Source organism: Phyllopteryx taeniolatus, chromosome 18 (assembly GCF_024500385.1).
Source record: "Phyllopteryx taeniolatus isolate TA_2022b chromosome 18, UOR_Ptae_1.2, whole genome shotgun sequence".
NCBI lineage: Eukaryota > Metazoa > Chordata > Actinopteri > Syngnathiformes > Syngnathidae > Phyllopteryx > Phyllopteryx taeniolatus.
This window is the reverse complement of record NC_084519.1, coordinates 13,511,902-13,527,752: the sequence shown is the minus strand read 5'-3', so window position 1 is coordinate 13,527,752 and position 15,851 is coordinate 13,511,902. Positions and strand designations below refer to the sequence as shown.

The 15,851-nt window shown below is 45.0% G+C and overlaps 3 protein-coding genes across 6 annotated transcripts; 2 read left to right on the top strand and 1 right to left on the bottom strand.

Moving 5' to 3' along the window:
• The first annotated feature begins 893 nt into the window (after nucleotides 1-893).
• On the top strand, nucleotides 894-7,679 carry wdr20b (WD repeat domain 20b). 2 transcript variants are annotated; one of them, XM_061753398.1, is made up of 4 exons: nucleotides 894-1,191; nucleotides 3,156-3,338; nucleotides 4,150-5,574; nucleotides 6,506-7,679. In XM_061753398.1, exons 1-4 carry the CDS (start codon nucleotides 943-945, stop codon nucleotides 6,560-6,562), a joined length of 1,914 nt encoding a protein of 637 aa, XP_061609382.1. In that variant the 5' UTR covers nucleotides 894-942; the 3' UTR covers nucleotides 6,563-7,679. The 2 variants fall into 2 exon arrangements, with proteins under 2 accessions (XP_061609382.1, XP_061609383.1); XM_061753399.1 differs by having other exon boundaries at nucleotides 1,002-1,180.
• Nucleotides 7,680-8,050: 371 nt separating this feature from the next.
• Nucleotides 8,051-13,151, bottom strand: mgat2 (alpha-1,6-mannosyl-glycoprotein 2-beta-N-acetylglucosaminyltransferase). 3 transcript variants are annotated; one of them, XM_061753400.1, is made up of 2 exons: nucleotides 12,993-13,151; nucleotides 8,051-10,984 (listed from the first exon to the last, which is right to left on the bottom strand). In XM_061753400.1, the coding sequence occupies exon 2, from the start codon at nucleotides 10,779-10,781 to the stop codon at nucleotides 9,393-9,395; it is 1,389 nt and encodes a 462-aa protein (XP_061609384.1). In that variant the 5' UTR covers nucleotides 10,782-10,984; nucleotides 12,993-13,151; the 3' UTR covers nucleotides 8,051-9,392. The 3 variants fall into 3 exon arrangements, with proteins under 3 accessions (XP_061609384.1, XP_061609386.1, XP_061609385.1); XM_061753402.1 differs by having other exon boundaries at nucleotides 8,051-10,797; nucleotides 12,993-13,144; XM_061753401.1 differs by lacking the exon at nucleotides 12,993-13,151 and adding an exon at nucleotides 11,079-11,224.
• Nucleotides 13,152-13,648: 497 nt separating this feature from the next.
• rps29 (ribosomal protein S29) lies at nucleotides 13,649-15,436 on the top strand. The gene is made up of 3 exons (XM_061753403.1): nucleotides 13,649-13,792; nucleotides 15,082-15,181; nucleotides 15,334-15,436. Exons 1-3 carry the CDS (start codon nucleotides 13,731-13,733, stop codon nucleotides 15,340-15,342), a joined length of 171 nt encoding a protein of 56 aa, XP_061609387.1. The 5' UTR covers nucleotides 13,649-13,730; the 3' UTR covers nucleotides 15,343-15,436.
• The last annotated feature ends 415 nt before the right edge of the window (nucleotides 15,437-15,851 follow it).

Genomic DNA, 15,851 nt, shown 5'->3' with positions numbered 1-15,851 from the left:
GCCAGCGATGTACAGTGACAGGCAGAACAATTAAATACACTACAGAAGGTACAATACAATTAACTTGTGTATCCACCTGTTGCCATTTATACAACTGAACAATAATTTATGTTCAACTCGGCCCAGATTTCACACTTAACTCAATTTCTGAAAACATTCGGATGAGATTGTAACTTCAATATGCACTGTATATACTTTTTGTGACATTTTTGTTTGGTGGTCTGCTGTGAGATTTTTCGAGCGGAAAATATGTACCTTAGCTCAATAAAGGTTGGTATGAACACTTCTAGTGTACTGCACAGTATACAATGTGCAAGTGTCAGGCGGTAGTGGCATATGACACTTCCAACACATGCCATGTTATGTAATTCAGATAGTAACAGGAGTAGAAAGTTCTAACAACAGGCGGCTCCTGCAATGTCGCAATCTACGAGGGGCGACAGAAGCCACACACTACAGATGTAAATGGTACTGTTACGCTATTATTACATATATTATTATTGTATATTCACAAATGTAAATATGGCAACCAGAAACTTAATTTTACACACTTTCATAATGGTACGGTTTCCTACATCAAACCTATGAATTACTCTAGTAACAAAAAGAGGCTCTAAAAACTAAATTATTTGAATGCACCTGAACCCCGCCCTGGCATTTTATGTTTTTGCATATGTCGTACAATGTTTACACACTGAATGTTCTCAATGTTTGTTTCATATATGTAGTATACAGATCTGTACAATTTTTTTTAATTTTTTTACGTTGATTCAAAAACAACAACAAAAAAACAGTTCATCTTTCGCCTCACGTGACTTGTGGTGATCCTTAGAACGCATGCCCGTTGGAGTCCCGCCCCGTCCCGCCCCCCCTCCCCCAATTTGCACATGCGCCGTCCGCAACATCCGGGTCCCCGGACAAGGATGAACGGCGACTTCCAAGATGGCGGCGGAGGGAGGAGGGAAGGAGACGAACGAGATTAAAACGCAATTCACCACCCGGGAAGGCGTCTACAAACTCCTCACGCACTCAGAGTACAGCCGCCCGAACCGGGTACCCTTCAACTCGCAGGGCTCCAACCCCGTCAGGGTCTCCTTCGTCAACGTCAACGACCAGTCGGGCAACGGCGACAGGATCTGCTTCAATGTGGGCCGGGAGCTCTACTTTTATATCTACAAAGGTGTGAGAAAGGTAAACAACGTTGACAGGAGCCGCTGCAAACGCGTTTGCCCGGTAGCAGCACCACCGGCTCGGCGTCCCCGTTCCACCCCCGCAGTCGTTCCGCCGGGCTCGTGTCGCAGATTGTCGGGACGAGGCCATGTAGCGTCCGACTAATTAGCATCGGCAGCTAATATATCGCCACAGTTATAGACCGCTTCAAGAGATTTCGTCTCTTGCAGTAACTTTCGCACTAGTTGGCGTTATAACATACGTGACCGCCGTGCCTCAAGTGGTTTGTTTACTTTTGACACGCTTGCGGGTACGAGATGACAGCATGACGCAAAAGCCTAAAAGTCAGGTGGTCACTATCATCTTTGCAGTCCAAAGAGTGACGTCACGGTACGTTCACGGCACCTCGTTTGCATGCGAGAGAGAACCACAAAAACCTTGGCAAGCTGTGCCTCAAAATTTGTACGCCAAGCAACACCCAAAAATACTTAGTACCACCATCATGAGCAACATTAAAATGCAGTAGCGTAGTAGGCTTAAGTGTTCATCAAACTACAAGCCAGAGGTAAAGCAGCATTTTAAGTAGGACACCTGATAGCATTTTGTTTCGTTCGCAAGAAAAAATCTTTTCAGTAAACGTAATGAGCTGAATTAGTTTATGAAATGATTTCGTTCTTTGAGCTCTGCCGCCGTCGGCCAGCCCGCTTGGACCGGAAGCAGAAGCGCTCGAGCCGGCTGGGACTGGAAACGGAAGCGTTCTGTGCAGTCTCGACGTGTCAATTGAGACGCGCAGCTGCTGCGGCAGAGACGATCCGGTCAATTTTCAAAATAAAACACATTGACACGCGAATTGCAATACAACAGAAATTATATAAATTGGTCATTCTTTCTCTACGGCCCGGTATCAAATGCCTCACGGCCCGGTACCGGTCCGCGGACTGCTTGTTGGGGGCCACTGTTGTAAAGTAGGCCCAGTTTGAATGTTAACACTGCTCTTAAAGTAGCAATGTCATCCCAAAAATGACAGTCTGGTTGCAATGGGGTCTTCAACCTTAGAACAATGCACAAACAATTTTGAAAATCAGATAATGGGTTCCGGAAAGTGTTTTTTTTTTGTTTTTTTTTTCTGGGGAAAAAATGCATTTTTGAGGATTTATTATTATTTTTTTTTTTTGTTGTGCGATACTTTCACTTATAGAAAATTTGGTCAAAAAACACCTTCAAATTAGAGAAACAGTATAACTTCATTATTGCTCAACGTACTGTATCTCCTCAACCCTTTTCGTTTCGTCTGCTACCCAGGGAACCCGTTCTCTGATTGGCTGACAGTGTTCAGTTAAACATATTCACCAATAAGCCCGTACGGGCCGAAATTCCGAGGGTTCTCCAAAATCAATGCTTCAGAATTACTGTGATGTTTCAGATGCCATCACTTTCCCTAAAAACTCCTAAAAGACTTGTCAAATGGAACATTTGTGAGGAGAGCAATGTGGGCAGTACAAGTGGTCCTTTACTCTAGTAATTAGTATTTTTTTCATGAATATATTTGTTGTGGAGGATTTTTGAGGCGTTTGAAGCGCTCTTTCTGTTTTGTTTTATTTTAGAAAATTCTGCAAAGATGGCAGCAACTTTTGACGGTGCAAATAGTGTTACTATCACACAAAATTTAGATTATTTTATTTTTTTTGCATCAATCTCTTCCCGCCCCAGAACCAAGTTATGTTTACCGTGTTTTTATGGGTGTGGTTAAAAAGAAATATAAAATTTAAGTTTACACTTGAATGCCTCTTTGTTCTAAAGAATAATACAAAGCAGAAGCCTGGGCACAGGTGTGGGAGCTTCTGCCCGCACGCCACCTTGGTGAACAAGTAATAAATTAAGCAATTACTTTCTTTGTCAATCCAGTTCTAGTTTAAAAAATGATTACATGAGGAGGCTTTAAAGACTTTTATAGCTTTTAGAACGTCATCTGATGTGGTTTTCAGGCTGCCGACCTGAGCAAGCCCATAGACAAGCGGATATACAAAGGCACGCAGCCCACGTGCCACGACTTCAACCCGCTCACCGCCACTGCTGAGAGCGTCTCGCTGCTGGTGGGCTTCTCGGCGGGCCAGGTGCAGCTCATCGACCCAATCAAGAAGGAGACCAGCAAGCTCTTCAATGAAGAGGTGGGTTATCGTCCAATGAAAACCTCCTACGTCCAAACGCCCACAAAGTCCTGCAGCTCTAGAGCGGGCCTTATTTTACACCCAGATTTATTGATTATTATATATATTTTTTTTAATTAATTCAAATTTAGGAGACTTTTTAAAAACACTTCTCGGTGGTATGTCAAATTTACAAGACACTTTTGGGCACTTAAAATGGCCTCTTCAAAAAGTAATTGCAGACTTGCTGCGTATTTTAGAGCATGGCTTCTTGAGACTTTTTTGCAGGCCATGTGGTAGTGTTTTATATTTTTTGTCTGTGTGTGTGCGTGTATAATATATATAAAATATAAACAGTATATGTAAATGTAAAACAATAAAACGTAACAGTAAGTCCGATGCTAATGCAGTGTGCCGTCTTCTGCCACGCCGCAAACTAGTTAATTGTTGGCTGTTCTTAACCTTGAATGTCATTTAAAAAAAAAATTTTTTATTATTATTTTCAAATGTGTTGGTCATATTTAGTATTTTTCTTGTTTGTTCCCCCTGCAATTTTCTATTTTCATAATATTTGTGGATTATTTGGATTTTTCGTCAACATTTCTTCCAAGTTACAACAGTAACCCAAATTTGCGTGCAAGTCGAAAGTTGATGATGATAAAGTCACAATTTCTGAAAACATTTGTATGAACACCACTTCCGGGCCATAAATCTAAAACAGTCAAATGACTCTTGTACTGTGTGTTTGCGCTGTTTGTAATCTCAAAGCGTCGCATGTCGTTAGTGTTGTGAGAAGCGTGGTCTTTGACAACTGACTGCTCTTTCCCCCCAGAGACTCATCGACAAGTCTCGGGTGACGTGCGTGCGATGGGTCCCCGGTTCTGAGAGCCTCTTTTTGGTGGCCCATTCAAGCGGCACCATGTACCTGTACAATGTGGAGAACACGTGTGGCACGGCGGCGCCCCACTACCAGCTCCTCAAGCAGGGGGACAACTACGCCGTGCACACCTGCAAGAGCAAGTCGGGTCGCAACCCTTTACTGCGCTGGACTGTGGGCGATGGCGCGCTCAATGAGTTCGCCTTCTCCCCGGACGGTAAGTTCCTGGCATGCGCCAGCCAGGACGGCTACCTGCGGGTGTTCGGCTTCGACGCGGCCGAGCTGCACGGCACCATGAAGAGCTACTTTGGCGGCTTGCTTTGCGTGTGCTGGAGTCCCGACGGTCGCTACATCGTGGCGGGCGGGGAGGACGACCTGGTGACTGTGTGGTCGTTCTCGGACTGCAGGGTGATCGCGCGGGGACACGGACACAAGTCGTGGGTGAGCGTTGTGGCTTTCGACCACTGCACCACCAGTGTGGAGGACGCCGGCAACGGCGGCGAACCCCCCGCCGAGTTCAGCGGCAGCGACGAGGACTTTTACGAGCATATTCACTTTAGCGCAGGGAGGGACCGGGCCAACAGCGCCCACTCCCGACTTTCCAAGAGGAACTCTACGGACAGTCGGCCTGTAAGCGTGACGTACCGATTTGGGTCCGTGGGCCAGGACACCCAGCTGTGTCTGTGGGACCTCACCGAAGACATTCTCTTCCCTCACCTCCCTTTGTCTCGGACCAGGACTCACACTAATGTCATGAATGCCTCCAGCCCCCCGGCCACCGGAGCGAACACTATTTTCACTTCCGGTACCAATGGTAAAGACAATGTTAGCAATAGCAGTACCGGCGGCAACACGCCAAACTCCCTCCCGGGGACGCTGCCTCGCTCCAACAGCCTACCGCAATCCTCCAATCCGGCAGGGGGCGGGAGCACCCCGAACAGTCACACGGACAGCAGCAGCAGCAGCGGTAGCGCTGCCGCCGCCACCGTCGCAACCTCAAAGGGCGGCGGCAGCATCATGGACAGTGCCCTGATCGCCGCTGGCGTGGGCAAGTTCGCCACGCTGTCGCTGCACGAGACACGCAAGGATCGACCGGAGAAGGAGCATAAGCGCATGCACAGCGCCGGCCACATCGGCAGCAAGAGCGGCGACAAACTCAGCCAGCTGGGCGCCTCGCGCTCAGCGGCGACCAAAGGCGACACCGCCAAGACACTGGGCACGGCGCTGTGCCCGCACATGGAGGAGGTGCCGCTGTTGGAGCCACTGATGTGCAAGAAGATCGCCCACGAGAGACTGACGGTGTTGATCTTCTTAGAGGACTGTCTGGTCACGGCCTGTCAGGAGGGCTTCGTTTGCACCTGGGCCAGGCCCGGGAAAGTGGTGAGTAACAGACCATGTGACGGGGATACTGTCATGTGATAGCGGCAGCAATGTTCCAGCAACCTAAACTCTTTGAGCGAAGGGACTGACGTGTCAAAACGTTTGACGTACCAGTGGTAGAAGTACCTACTCGACTTTTCTCCGGAGCGGCCGAGGCCCATTTGGCAGAGTGGCCCGTCCAGTGACCGAGGGGTTGCCGGTTCGAATCCCGCCTCACACTGTCTGTTGTTGAAATGTCCTTGGGCAAGACACTGAACCCTAAATTACCTCCAGGTTGGCATTGTAAATGAGAAACTGTTCTCAATGACCTTACCTGGTTAAACAAAGAAAATATTCTCACTATTGATGCTTTTCTACTGACAAAAGCAAATACTACAAGATCATTTCTAGTATCCGTTTAGCTAGGGCAGTGATTCCCAACCACGTTCAGGTATGCTGCAAAAAATGATCCAACTTCACTGGTAGCCAAAATTAATAATTTACCACTAAGTATCCATTAGGGCCTCTTCTCACTCACTCGCCCGCACAGTTCTTCAGGGGCAAAGCGTGCTCGTCTCTCTCTCTCCTTGAAATTGAAATTTACTATTAAACATTGTACATTCCAACACCAAAATATTCAGCCAAGCCATCTAATTACGTCTAATGAAAGTCTGCTATTCTGGGTGGTCGGGAACATGACGCCCGTGATGAACGAGGCATTGCTGCTTTTCTACAGAAAAATTGTCAAGCAGGTGAATGATGTTTTGCAATTTGTGGGGGCTTACTGTACTTGGCTCTGCCACCGAAAATGTGCCATTTAAATCCTGTTGAGTCGAGTAGGTGCTGGGGACCCGAGTAGGTACCAGGGAACCCGAAACACTCCTAGACGGTCACGATTTTGCCTCTTTTGCTCTCACACCTGCCATTTTGTCTGTGTTGTGTCTCTTTGCAGGGACTGCTATCATCTCAAAACAACCCCACCAACTCCCCCAGTGGAACCGTGGTATAGCCCCCCCATCACAGCCACAGAGGCGGCGGATGACGACCTAGACATGGTTCATGGAAACTTGACGCCTTTAGTCTGCAGTGAAATGGGTGCTATTTGACAAAGAGGATGAGGAGCTTTAAGGTTTTTATAGGAAGGGCTGACTGGTTCCCTGTTCATATGATGGTGGTTGTTATCATGCCTACAGTCTTCTTGTTGGCTCCCAATTCTTTATTTTATGTACTGGGCCTCTTAAAGGGAACAATATTTTTGAAGTGGCTGCATATCCTCTGCTAATGGAGGTAATACTTCCTTAAATCACACAAAGTGTATTTGCACAAATTTAGCAGCCCTTCCTCCCTGGTGTTTGCGTGTGTTTATTTTTTTTATTCCTAGCAGAAGAACACAAGCAGATTTTGGAAGCACTTGGTTTATTGGCGCCCTTTGTCTCCCACTGGATGCTGCAATCATGTTTTATTATTATTATTTAGGAAAATTATGTTTGCACTTAACAGTTTGTTGTTCCGAGGAGAACGGATGTAATTTTTTTTGGAGTGTTCAATAGAATTAAAAAAACCTTTGTACCTATTGTTTATTTTAATATGGTTTTCCACATGAAACAGGCTCTGTATAGTATGTAAATATTGTACTGGAATGATTTATGGAGATGATTAATAGTTAGAGCCTCTTTTTTTGAGAAGAAAATAGCTTATTTCTAATACAGAAAATGTAATATTAAAATGAATCTTGAATATGCAGATTTTTTTTTTTCCATTTCCGTTGTACATAAAGAGAGTTCAGGTGTATTTTTTCTTAACGCAACGTTTGGTATAATGATATAGAAGATGCTTTTATCTAATGGCTAGTGGTGAACGCTCTTGTTCAGCCATCATTCCGAGCTCAGGTAAAACGCGCGCTGGCCTATCGTGTGAATCGACTCCCACCCACAGCAACTCCTCTTAGTGTGAGCGGCGTGGTTATGATGATGATGATTATTTTTTGAAAACAACACTGTGTTGATTCATGCTAGAGCTGGACAGTGTTTTTCCTCTAGCGCCCACAAGAAGAAAGACCGTGCAAGTTTAACAGTGGCAGCCTTTTTCCTCCATGTGACGCCTATTAAACAGTTTGACAGACTATATACATGACTCCGTGTATTTTCTTTAAAAAAAATAAACAATATTCTTATCATACTGTGATTACATTACTCCAATTGTAAATTAAGGATTAAGCGTGGTCACGATACCAAAATTGTCTTTGATACACCTGCGTTAACTACAGTGGTACCTTGTTTTGCTTTGTGATGAGAACCAAAATTTGGGGTACAAGCAAGTTTCAAATCAGTTTCTGCTACATGGTGGCATAGAATGACACAACCCGTCCCCCGCCCAGCACCCCTTGTCTCGCTCACAATTTCAGATATGAGTAAATTGTGTCACAAGCTCAGTCACAGAACAAATTGGCAAACAAAAAGTAAAAGCAGTGGAATAATAAATGACAAAACACGGAATGTCAAATTGTTATTTTTTAATAAAAAAAATATCAGGCATCCATCCATTTCCTCCGCTTCTCTGAGGTCGGGTCACGGGGGCATCATCTTAAAAGCAGGGAAGCCCAGACTTCCCTCTCCCCAGCCACTTTGTCCAGATCATCCGGGTGGATGCCGAGGTGTTGCCAGGCCAGCCGAGAGATGCAGTCTCTCAAGTGTGTCCTGGGTCGTTCCCGGGGCCGCCTCCTGGTGGGTCGTGCCCGGAACACCTCACCAGGGAGGCGTCCGGGAGGCATTCTAATCAGATGCCCGAGCCACCTCATCTGCTTCGTATTCTATTTTCAAGGGAGAGTCCAGACACCCTGTAGAGGAAACTCATTTCAGCCGCTTGTATCTGCGATCTTGTTCTTTCGGCCATGACCCCCAGCTCGTGACCATAGGTGAGGGCAGGAATTCAGATCGACCGGTAAATCGAGAGTCCGCATCACTGCAGACATTGCACCGATCCGCCTGTCGATCTCCCGCTCCTTTCTTCTCTCACTTGTGAACAAGACCCAGAGATACTTGAACTCCTCCTCTTGGGGCAGGATCTTCTCCCTGACCCAGAGAGGGCACTCCACCCTTGTCTGACTGAGGACCCGATACATCTCAGATTTGGAGGTGCTGATTTCCATCCCAGCCGCTTCACACTCAACTGCGAACCATTTCAGCGAGAGTTGGAGCTCGCAGCTCCATGAAGCCATCAGAACTGCATTATCTGTAAAAACTATTTAGACTGCTTTCCAATCTTGACGACCTGCTGAGTTTATTTGTCAAGACCGGGGTCACCAAAAGGGTTCTCGCAGGTACGGAGTGGCCCCCAAGCACCGCATACTGGTAGTGGGCCGCATAGCCTGTTCTAAAATAGCTCAGTGATGGGACATTGTTGGGGTTGTTTTCGAAGTGATCATTTGAAAAAGTTCTTGCAGAGATTTATAGAAATAAAGTGTTTTATATTGATATGTTTCAACACATAGATTAGTTTTCTGTACCACTTATCCTCACTAAGGTCACGGCATTCATTATTAATAACTAAAGGTAAGTAGAGCAAATTTATTTCAAGCTCTGTTTCAAAAAGGTTGGTGACCCATGGTCGGGTAGATTGTTTTGAAATATATATTAGCGCCTCCCAAAGTAAACAAAGCAACTTGATTTTTCATGAGCCAAAACTCGCAACATTCATCTTTATTATTATTTTTTTTAGAACAGTCAATTAAAACAGGCAATAAGAAGAAAAGTCCATAAAGATTTTAGTTTGAAAAGGCTTTCTTCTTGATAGACGATGCAAAAGAGACAATAATATAGAATATAGTAATCACTGTAAGGTCACTGTAATCGAACATAGCTCTTGCAGAGTTCGTGGTCCCTGATATCTCCCCAGCCCCCGTTCTTCACATGCGGGGCCACCCCTCCGGCCCCGTTGGACGGCAGTCTCTTGGTGATCAGGAGGTTCTTGGGGAACAGCTGTTTGCTGCTGCTCTGCAGGATGTTCTCGATCTTGGTCTTCTGGCTCGCCGGCATGCAGGTGACCTTTTTGTGGTGCATGCCGCAGTCGCCGGCGTGGAAGACGCGGGGCGCCTCGCTCACCATTACCTTCCAGTAGGAAGGCAGGCAGGACGCAGTCAGGTGCTGAAGGGACCAGTCCCAGTTGTAGTCGTCGTAGGTGCAGAATGTGTCCGTGCAGCGAAGGAGCTTCTGGTAGGTGTCCCGACTCAGGGCCATGCCCATGTTGTGCTCGGTGGACTTCCAGGCCTTCACCTCCACCTTGTTGGCTTTACTTGAGTAGCCGACGTGGCTGTAGCTGCCCAGCGACAGGATGTCGCAGTCGCGGCACTGCTCATGTTTTAGCGCCGACATCAGCCTCAGCAGGTGGATAAAATCCGGGGACAGGAAGTGGTCTTCCTCGATCAGAAGAACCAGACCTTTGTGGTCCTGGAGGACGTGCACTCGATCCCATGTAAAGTGCAACTTCCACCACCAGTGGTGCTTGGTCTGGGAGAACTTGGCCTCGCGGTAGTGGCCGAATGAGTCTGGGTACTCTGCATTAATGCAGCCCAGCTTTAAGGCTTCCTTTTTGGGAATGTCCCGCGGGCAGTCCCGAGGGTCATTGCCCGGAAACTCCTGTGGGTACAGCTGTATGCTGAAAGGGAAGAAAATCTGCAAGACCTGGCAAAAGTCCACCGAGTTGACCACTTTGTTAATCTCGGGGGACCAGTAGTCGTGGCTGAATATCAGCAGTATGGTTTCCACGCCGCGGGCCTTGCGCAAGCTGTCCACCAGCAGCTTCAGATAATCTGGCCGGTTGTGGACCTGGACCACCACAACCAGGTCATCCTGCCGCACCCCCTTAAACTTTTCCTCGTTTCTTATCGTCTGGTCAAAGTTGAGCTGGAAGACGATGCCGCGGTAGACGAGAGTTGTATTATCCACATTGGGCTTGACTTTGTTTTCTCTCTCTTTTATTCTTTCCGTGTGTGTCTGGTTCAGGGCCGCAACAGGAGCCCGGCTCACGGCGGGCGTGGCTTGCACTTGGATATGGTCGTCAAGGCTACTTCTACTGGTACTAGCGCCGGTATCCTTCCTCACCACTGGTACCGCTTCCTTGGGGAAAGGCTCGTTCTTCTTCTGCCGTCCGCTGGTCCAGAAGGCCAAGCCGCAGATGACCACCACCACAGTCAGTATCACCACTTTTCTTTTGTAGATCCGGAACCTCATTGTAGGGGATCAGGCTCTTGGAGGGAGGAAGGGAAGGAAAGGAAAAAAAGGATTGTTGGCGGATGGTTGTGATGGTCAAAAAGGTGAAAGAGGCTAATTGTCGAAAACATGAATCCGGCTCCACTGTCGCTGGTGGGGGGTGAATATCCCATAAGGCATGACAGTTGTTGGGAGGCAACGGTCTTGCAGTGAACATGAATTGCCTGAATGAAACACAAATCAATAATTAATCAATAATCAAGTTTATGAGTTTGTGTAGGCGGCACGATAGACGACTGGTTAGCACATCCTCCTCACAGTTCTGAGGACCATGGTTCAAATCTGGTCTCGCTCGTGTGGCGTTCGCATGTTCTCCCCGTGCCTGCGTGGGTTTTCTCCGGGCACTCCGGTTTCCTCCCACATCCCAAAAAAAATGCATGCAGGTTAATTGAAGACTCTAAATTGCCCGTAGGTGTGAATGTGAGTGTGAATGGTTGTTTGTTTACATGTGCTTTGCAATTGGCTGGCGACCAGTTCAGAGTGTACCCCGCCTCTTGCCCCAAGATAGCTGGGATAGGCTCCAGCACGCCCGCGACCCTAGTGAGGGAGAAGTGGTATGGCAAATGAACGAATGAGTTTGTGTTTAAAGAAATTGGCAAAAATCACACCCCTCAAGTTGTACAGTTTGGAAATGATGCCTCTGATGTAGGGATGAAACGTATACCTATAAACCGTGATACAATTTCCAGTGGTTATTATTACCATTTTGTATTGGCATTATCGTTAATAACATATTTAGCATCTCTAAAGGACTCTGTCACTGTTTTGTATTCTGCAACAGAGCGTGTTGCATTGGCAGATAACAGCGGGAATGTTGGAGCTATTGACATGCCTCTAAGGTAGGGATTAAATTGTTTACTGATAAACTGTATCCAGATTTCCAACAGTTAGTATTATCGTTGTAATTGAAAATTCCGTTAATATCATATTTAGCGTCTCTAAATGACTATGGCACTTGCTCCTTTTTGTATTCTGCGACGTGTTATTAGCGATAGCATAAGCAGCTAACAGGAAGAAGTGCTATAGTATTGATATGCCTCTAAAGTACGGGAAAAGGCTACAATTTCCAACAGTTAGTATTACTGTTTTATATTGGAATACTGTAGTTAGCGTATTTGAGCGTAAACGTATCAGTCACTGGCTTTTAAATCCAGCATCACCAAACACATCACTGTTTGTTATCAAAGCTAAACTGGTGTTGAACTTCTTTTTACACTTGCGTGACAAGTAAAGAAGGTTAAAAGGATTGGATTTGCCACTTTATGTATTTTATCGTTCTAACACATCAATATCAACAGTGGCTAATTAAAACATTGCCGGCACAGTTGACAAAGGTTTCACAATGGCAACAGATTGACTCTGGGACAGATTATTTCCTATGTCAACTGTTCCAAACAAAATGGAGGTGGACCAGCATCCTGGATGTGTTCCATCAAAGTACTTTTAGCTAATCATTGTCCCATATACACAATTATTAATAGTTACTTGCAGCCACATTTAGCCCATGATCTCAGGTGTTTGCAATTGACATTATTGGATTTTTAAGTAGGTCATGAGATGATGTAGTGTGAAAACCTTGCAAACCCTCTTCCCACCTCCTTTTCACTCTAAATAGCCTGTGAGATGCATTTAAGAGGATTAACTGGCAAGGCTGATTTGGTTATTATATGAACATGTTACAGTCATATCACAGAAGATATTACTTTACTGTCATTTGACTACAGAAAAAAATTTACATAAACAACAAATCGTCGTGATAATAGGACGAGCAAAACTCATCAACTTTGCATGAATAGCAATTGGTAATATGATAACAATAATACAACTATGGTTTAATATCTAATCATTAAGCATTAAACATGACACTTCCGGCAGCCTGCGTGCATCATGTTTCTTCACTCGTGATCCCTTTCCATCTGACGCGCACTTTTACCCTTCTAAACTGGACAACTAAAGCAATAGTAGATTAAAACGCCAGAGATATTCAGAGACATATTGTCGCATAAGCCGTCCTTAAATGTTCTCTTTACCTTCGCAGTAGACCGAACCGCAGCGCGCTAGCACTAGAAGTTAGCAACGACTAGCAACATACGAGCGAGCCCCAAAGCTTGTCTGCCAAACAGCACCGTCCGAAAAAATAAATACAACACCCGCATTCGTCGGACCGGTTACCTGAAAGTCGAAGCGGCACAAGCGTTCACTCCAGGTGGCAAACGTCAGTTCGGCGGAGTCCTATTTTGCGCTCCATCCCACCCGAGGAGCTGAAAGGAAAAAGCAGCTAACAGCTAACGAGCTGCTGAGGAAAAAAAAAAAAAAAAAAAAAAAAGGTCCAATCCTGGTAACCATAGCGCATTGCGATCAGTCGACCGACAGGGAGAGCTCGCGGCACTATAATGACAGAGCCATGTATACAAGAGGTTAGTGTTATGTGGGCTTCCCCTCGAAAATATTTCATTTTTCAGTTGAGTTGTGCAATTATAGGTCACATCAATACATCAATGGTGGAGAATGTTTAGAAATTACTTATACCTGTATCGGTCTCATTTTTTTTATGTCACAAAAACCTGGGTGTTTAGACTTTTTAATATCCACTATATATTTCACAATCATCTTTAAAATTGTATTCACTTAAAAAAAAAGTCAAAAAGAAAAAAATGCGTCTACAATTCTGATCAATACATACATGAGATAATGGTGACAAAATGGATTTAGAAAACTGTAATTAATTTCAATACTATACAGTTTGTACTTACATTATTTTATACCCTTTTCTATTTTGATGTTTTGTCTTTTTCGATCCTCCGGCCACTCGATGGCGCTCGACCCAACCTCTCACCGGATCCAAAGGCTTCATCTGCGCATGCGCAGGGCACCTTCTTCCTTTCCGACGCTCGAGCGAAAAGAGGCAAGATGGGCCACCAGCAGCTCTATTGGAGTCACCCCAGAAAGTTTGGACAAGGATCCCGATCCTGGTCAGTCTTTTTGCCGTTACGCTTTGTGTGTATTTAAGTCCCGTCTGGTGTTAGTTGGCCCCGGTTTCCACTTGCTTTATATGTCATAATTTACCAGCGAACGCGCACCGCATGGAGGCTCGAAGGGAGTGAATATGGCGGAGCGTTCACGCCAGATGCTAACGGCTAGTCCCGGTTAGCATCTCGTTTAAATACATCACAGAACAACATAGGTGGCGAAAGTACTTGTACTTCATTTAAGTAGAAATAAAGATACTCGTTAAAAAAAAATCTACTGGGAAAGTCGTCATGCTTCACCTCCTTTTAGTATAGACTCAGAATTGGACTTAATTTTATTTATTTTTTTAAATTGGCAATTATATACATTACCCATCTTGACAACTTTGCACAAAAAACTTAAACACACAAATTTACCTTTTATTAACTTGCATAGTGCGCTTATGTTATCAAAAAGTGTCACAACAGGGTTGCTACCTTATAAATTGATAATGTGAAACTAGCTAATGGTAACTGGAAACAATAGACCTTGCGTGTTTTTTTTTTCCTCAGTAGAATTGAGCCTATTTCGACAACCTAAGCAGCAGGAAGTACGGATGTTTTCAAATGCAGGGAGTAAAAGTAAATAGTCACTATAACAAATAATACCTTGTTACTTTCTACTGCTGCAGAACTATATACAAATTAGAGAGACTTTATATTTTTCAGGGATGATAACATTGTAGTAGACTATTTGGAGGCGATATTCATTTGTAGTAAAAGGCAAACTATTGTCGGCAAAATTTGGAATACATACTCCAACACTGTTAAAATCCCTTTTAAGCATATATATTACACAGCTTATTTATTATTTATTAAGGAGCTCTGTTTTAAATTCTAGCTAAAAGTGCAGGTAGCTAAGTTAAATGAATGAATAAATAGTCTCCTCAGATTTTCTACAATAGTTTTCTCAACATTTCAATAGAACTGAAACCTTAATCTTTCACTTTGTTTTAAGTTAACACAAAAACAATGTGCAGAGTTCCTAGGATCAGCAGCATCTATTACTAAGTCAACTGAAAATTCAAATAAATAGTTTCTTTAACATTACCTAGTTTCAAATTGATCTATCGGCTGTCGGATTTAAAAAAAAAAAAGCTGATGGTCAGCCGTTCTAATAATCAATCAATCCCTAATTTAAATGCATTAAAACACAGTGTCGTGAGTCGTGTGTCTGAGACCACTTCTGCTTCAATCTGTTGCTAAAGTAGTTCTGTTATTCCGTCTTAATTTCAACTTTTTTTCTTCAACAGCCGGGTTTGCTCGAACAAACACGGTCTGATCCGTAAGTACGGACTCAACATGTGCCGCCAGTGCTTCCGGCAGTACGCCAAGGACATCGGCTTCGTCAAGGCAAGTGGCATCCTCGCTCGTAGCCTGTTTACTGCCCGTAAACATTTGTTTTTGTAGTCGCTGACTGCTGATGCACCTGAACGCAACTCAGACGTGCGTGAGTACATATCTGTTATCCCTGATGCTTACATCGCCATTTTCCTCCTCCACAGCTGGATTAAATGTCACGTGGAGAGATGTCCGCCAAATGTTACCTGGAAGGCTGGCTGATTCCACGCACACACATTCTGCAAATAAATGTTGTTTTTTCCCCTATTGGAATGCTTTGTTGTATTCAATGAGGATAATGACATGTTTGTTAATGAGATTGGTCACAGCAATGGATAAATGTGTCAGAAATTCGCCCTTTACGAAGATAGTAATGCTATTTTTTATTTTTTTTTGCCACACTAGCCCATATACTTTTTTCTGTGAAATGTTTACGTGTATTTTACCTGAAGTTGGAGGGAGGCTACCCTCTCGTCCACCGGGGTGAACCCCAACGTACAGGCGCCGAGCCAGGGGGCAATAAGTATACCCACACCTGCTAGGCGCCTCTCACCGTGGGCAACTCCAGAGTGGAAGAGAGTTCAACCCCTCTCGAGAGGATTGGTACCAGAGCCCAAGCTGTGTGTGGAGCCGAGCCCGACGCTTTGAGCCGTGCTTTGTCTGGTCCCTCACCTAGGACCCA

Coding starts and splice junctions, on each gene's coding strand:
- wdr20b (XM_061753398.1), top strand. CDS start 943: ATGGCGGCGGAGGGAGGAGGGAAGGAGACGAACGAGATTAAAACGCAA. Junction 1,192..3,155: donor TCTACAAAGGTGTGAGAAAG/GTAAACAACGTT, acceptor TGTGGTTTTCAG/GCTGCCGACCTGAGCAAGCC. Junction 3,339..4,149: donor GCAAGCTCTTCAATGAAGAG/GTGGGTTATCGT, acceptor CTTTCCCCCCAG/AGACTCATCGACAAGTCTCG.
- mgat2 (XM_061753400.1), bottom strand. CDS start 10,781: ATGAGGTTCCGGATCTACAAAAGAAAAGTGGTGATACTGACTGTGGTG.
- rps29 (XM_061753403.1), top strand. CDS start 13,731: ATGGGCCACCAGCAGCTCTATTGGAGTCACCCCAGAAAGTTTGGACAA. Junction 13,793..15,081: donor GGACAAGGATCCCGATCCTG/GTCAGTCTTTTT, acceptor TTTCTTCAACAG/CCGGGTTTGCTCGAACAAAC.